The following is a 5,119-nucleotide window of genomic DNA, read 5'->3' as shown; positions in this document are numbered from 1 at the left end:
CACTAGGAAAGCCCCAGCTGCACCATGCTGAGCTAACGGAAGTTAGAGCATCCCTTGTGTTTGGTCAATGCTGCAGTGCTTGAGGGAGGGTTGTCAGGAGCCTTTCTTGCGCTTCTTCTGGCCCCCATGTGAGCGCTTTCCTGCTCAAAGATCTCCACAGAAAGGTCTGGGGGAAAGGTGCTCGTGGTCATACAGACAATATGTCCAGTCCAGGAGAACTGAGACCTCCTCCCTAGAGCGTGAATGCTTTCCATCACGGATTTCTGAAGGATCTATGTGTCAGAGATGTCATCTTGCCAGCTGAGGTTACAACCTCTCCTCTGGCAACGCAGGTAGAACGAGTGGAGTTGTTTTGTGTACCGAGTGGTCAGAACAGCTGCTCGGTAGGCCTTTAGCTTAGTTTTGTGGCCTCGAGTCCACACATTTGTTTTGAAGTCTGCCAAAGGTTGCACCAGCACGGGCGATGTACAGGATCACTTCCTCGTCTATCGAGGCCTACATGACAGTGTGCTGTCAAGGTAGACAAACAGGGCAGGTTGGGGGGAAGGGGGAGGGGAGAGGAGGCGGGGGGAGGGGGGGGGGGTGTCGGGTTAAGGGGGCAATGCACTGTTTTAAGAGAAGCACAAAAGAATCTTTCCATGTTGTTGCTGTCAGCATATAACTGAATCTCTTCTGTCTTGCTGCTGAACCAATTGTCCTGCACCTGTCTTAGCCTCGCTGCCTTTTTAGTATTGTCACACAAAGCCTCCTTGCTGGCTAACTTCGGGTTGTTCAGGTCAGCCTTATGGACGCTATGCTTTTCATCTTGGAGAGCTTGTTTCGTTGGTCTCATTGAACCAGTCCTTAGGCTTGCAAATGACCGCTCCGATTACATCACTGACTGCTGCATATGCTGTAGCCCTGAAGACTGACCAATCGCTCTGTATGTTCTTGGAGTCTTTGGAGTTCGCTCTCCATGGAGGCAGACAGCTAAGGCTGTTTCGTATGGATGTTCTTCAGCTTGGAGACAGTTGAGGCGTTTGGCTGACTTTTTCCTTGTGGGCGTGTGGCTGAAGTTCAGCTCGGAACCAATAGTTTGTGGTAGGGCCAGCAGTTTGCGCCCACGCGTGTGCTTTCTTGACCCTCACATGCTGTCTAGCCTGCTGCCCTACGATGATTTATAGTGTCGAGTAGATGCAGTGCTTGGAGCATGGGTGCATCCAATACGTCTTGAAGGTGTAGGTATTTAGGCAGAGGGTCTTTCCTCTCGGAGTTAACAAGGAAAAAAGAGCAAGCAAATCCCACGGTATATGTCAGTGTTTCGAGTGAGATGCGTCCAAAATATCTTGTAGCGATGAGCAGATGGAAGAAGGTGTTGGCAATTAGAAGGATGCAAGCCGCACACGTCTCATATAGCATGCAGGCCTACAGGCTCGTAGACACGCCCTGGTGCCCACAAATCCCTCTAGAAATGTGTTGAATAGCCAACAGACACACACAGATACACAAATATACACAGGTACTTCACTCACACATAGGCACAAACCCACACACATACACACACATACAAAGCAAAAACTCAAGGAAGGACCGACAGAGAGAGAAGGAGAGAGAGGTGAGAGAGATGGAGAGATGGGGATAGAGATTGATTGATAGACAGACACACAGACATCCAAGCAGAGATACACAGCTACAAGGATTAGGTAATGAAAGATGTTAATTTAAGTAAACTGTTCTCTTTTTACCTTTAGCAGATAAAAGAAGAAGAAAAACAAAGCCCCCACCCCCCACCCCAGCCAACGAGTCCCTCCACCCCCACTCATTTGTAAAAAAAATAGATTCAACCTGACCTCCGTGCAATTTCGAATTAGCACCTCAATTGATTTCTCTTAAAGAGCAAAGGGCAGCCTTGAACACCTTTACACACTCATTAAAGATCCAGGCGTCTGGAAAGTAAACAAGCAACTAAATTCCAAACGTGTTTAATCAAGGTAAAAAGTATTGAACCATCGAGAGCACCTGCTGTTTTCCTTTTATCAGGGATGGTCCTTTTGGAAAGACGCGATTGATCTGTATTCCATTGTCTTACTTTGTATGGTTGTTTACAGACCTGGCAGTGTGTGTGTGGTGTGGTGTGTGTGTGTGTGTGTGTGTGTGTGTGTGTGTGTGTGTGTGTGTGTGTGTGGTGTGAGTGAGTGTGTTGTGTATGGGCTACTGGGAGTCTCACTCACCCATTCATCAGTCTCAAAGCATCCAACAACGCATGTGTGTCGTGTCGAAACAAGATTCGCCGCAACTTCCGAAAAATTTATAAACGACACGAGCTTATACACCCACTGCAAATTACAATGATGAACTGTTCAATTTGGCAAACACGAAAAGCACTCACAATTCAGCGGTCGATTGAAAGTTAAAGTATTTAAGCAGAGGGCCTTTTCCTTTCCCAGGTAACAGAGGAGGAAACAGCAAAGGAAGTACCACGGTTTTTTCACTGTCGGGGCCTCTCTGTTTTGAAAACCAAAGCTTCTGATTCCTAGAATCTTTCTCTTTTGACGCAGACATCATCCACCACCATGGGGGCAGTTGCTCAAATCCTGGCTGGTCTGGTTGTCTTCTCTGTCACGTCAACTTGTCTCTGTGCTTCGTGAGTTGGGAGGATGGTGGTTGTTTCTTTTGTGCCAGTACTTTCCTTTCTCTTGATTTTCTTAGATTTTCATTTTTCGGTTTTTTTTGTTTTTGTTTTTGTTTTGTTTTTTGTTGTTTTTTTCTGTCTGTCTATCTGTCTCTGTCTGTCTGTCACCTCGTCTGTCTGTCTCTTTTATATTTCTTTATTTGTTGCTTCCTTTCTTTCTTTTTATCTTTCTTTCATTTATGGTTCAATCATTTCGTTTCTGTCTTTCTTTCTTTCTTTCATTTATGCTTCAATCATTTCGTTTTAGTATTTCCTTCCTTCTTCCGAAACGTTAGCATCGAGAATGAGATCGTTAACATGCATATTTTATGGTCTCGCTGTATAACACACACATACACACACATCATATTTATATATATATATATATATATATATAATATATATATTTATTATATATAGCGAGAGAGGAGTGAGGAGAGAGAGAGAGAGAGAGTGCCCATCTGCACAGAGGGTGGATAAGCCTAATTGCGAACAGCGTGTAATTGCGAACGGTTCGTGTACGCCCCACTCGTAGAGTTCTCACCACACACATTTCCTCCGATACCTTAATGAATATTTATTTCCAAGAACCAGTCAAACATCAGCTATTTCTGGCTATTTTTTTCTCTCATACACCAATGAGTGGAGTGATGGCCTAGAGGTAACGCGTCGCCTAGAAAGCGACAGAAATCTGAGCGCGCTGGTTCGAATCACGGCTCAGCCGCAATATTTTCTCCCCTCCACTAGACCTTGAGTGGTGGTCTGGACGCTAGTCATAAACCGAGGTCCCGTGTGTAGCCATGCACTTAGCGCACGTAAAAGAACCCACAGCAACAAAAGGGTTGTTCCTGGCAAAATTCTGAAGAAAAATCCACTTTGATAGGAAAAACAAGTAAAACTGCACACAGGAAAAAATACATAAAAATGGGTGTCACTGTAGTACAGCGACGCGCTCTCCGTGGGGAGAGCAGCCCGAATTTCACACAGAGAAATCTGTTGTGATAAAAAGAAATAGAAATACAAATACAATGCCGACCACGTTCACAAACGTGCTCTCAAAATTCTAAAATCAAGGAAAGCAAGCAAGACTCGACTCAAACTTTGACACAGTTTAAGACAGCTGATTTGACTGGATATGCGAATGAATTGTGCATCACCAGTGCTGTGAGAATTAAAGAAAGCATGTTGGTGACGATCGTGCAACCTATTATCTGTATTACAATACATATGTTGAGTTGGTGCACTTCGGCTGGATCGGTCGCAGTTAGGCCTTCCTATCTTACTAATTTCAAGGTGACAGAAAATTGTAAATTTGGCACCACAGTCTGTATCACTAAGCTTATTCAACCATTGGTTAAAGAATTACATTCGCTTGAGGAGTCTGTCTAACCAAAACACGGCGATTGTTTCCCGCACGGAAGTTAACGTTGGCATGTAGTAACTATTTGTCTTGTATCACAGAGACGAACGCAGTCTACATGATCTTCAGTAAACTTTAAAATAGTTATGTTTGTGACTTTCAAATAGGACTATAGAAACGAAATCTGAGACCACACCATCAAAGTCTGAATCTGAATGGGATGGTGTATGGCTTGCAACAATTGAAGAAGAGAGAACTCTAGTGATACTGACAACCGATGGTATTATGTTCTGGAATGTAAAACTGACAACGCATCATGCTTTTTTCTTCTCTATTGGATGAATACTCGTATGCTTCTCTTGTTTCACGTGATTCTATTTTCGTTTGTTGTTGATTTTTTTTGTGTGTGTTTATCTATTGTTTTCTATATTCCCCGTTGATTTGTTTTCCTTTCTACCAGAACTGTCAAATGATTATCATTTGATTCAGTTTAAAACATATGTAACTTCGAAAACATGTTATGTTATGAAGCTGTCATACTGGGGACATGATATTTCTTGAATTAAACCGAATTCATGTTTCCAGAAAAGCCAAAGACAAATGTCCTGGTGATAGTCTGGCGGTCATCGTTGCCCAGCAGAACAAGTTTATACAGGAACTGATGACGGAACAAGTCGAGATCGAATTGCAGATGACAAAGCTGCGCAATTACATGGAGGAAATCATCAGCGACCTGAACAATCAGCTGGAGGAATGTAAGAAAGAGGAAAACACCATTCGGGCTGAAATCTACCAGGCTGGCAAAAGGTTTTTGGGAGATGACGGAGGATCCAAGGAGCAGCGAAAAGACAGTCTGGAGAAGGTGATAAAGTCGTGGACGAAATGAAAAAACTGGCGGTGAATATTTTTTTTCTTTTAGATGACAATAATGGGAGTTTGTCGTGTGATGAGTGGGAGATGATGATGGCCGTGGTCGGAGTGGTTTTGGTATGTGGTGGTGGCAAATGCACCAGTGGTAAATATGTTGAAGGGAAAAAATGATACGAGATGCATGACGATCCGTGACGAACATGTGATTCAATATTGATAATGCCAATTCGCCCTGATAA

At 43.6% G+C, this 5,119-nt stretch overlaps 1 protein-coding gene across 1 annotated transcript; it reads left to right on the top strand.

The window, feature by feature from the left end:
* The first annotated feature begins 2,438 nt into the window (after window positions 1–2,438).
* Window positions 2,439–4,896, top strand: LOC143294553 (uncharacterized). The gene is made up of 2 exons (XM_076605929.1): window positions 2,439–2,623; window positions 4,596–4,896. Exons 1-2 carry the CDS (start codon window positions 2,553–2,555, stop codon window positions 4,894–4,896), a joined length of 372 nt encoding a protein of 123 aa, XP_076462044.1. The 5' UTR covers window positions 2,439–2,552.
* Window positions 4,897–5,119: the final 223 nt, after the last annotated feature.

The sequence above is a fragment of the Babylonia areolata genome, chromosome 20 (assembly GCF_041734735.1).
Source record: "Babylonia areolata isolate BAREFJ2019XMU chromosome 20, ASM4173473v1, whole genome shotgun sequence".
Lineage (NCBI taxonomy): Eukaryota > Metazoa > Mollusca > Gastropoda > Neogastropoda > Buccinidae > Babylonia > Babylonia areolata.
The sequence above is the reverse complement of the archived record's forward strand: the minus strand, read 5'-3'. Positions and strand labels throughout refer to the sequence as shown.

Bases quoted from the DNA above. Each gene is read 5' to 3' on its own strand.
- LOC143294553 (XM_076605929.1), top strand. From the start codon at position 2,553: ATGGGGGCAGTTGCTCAAATCCTGGCTGGTCTGGTTGTCTTCTCTGTC. The intron at 2,624-4,595 runs GTGAGTTGGGAG...TCATGTTTCCAG, and splicing joins TCAACTTGTCTCTGTGCTTC to AAAAGCCAAAGACAAATGTC.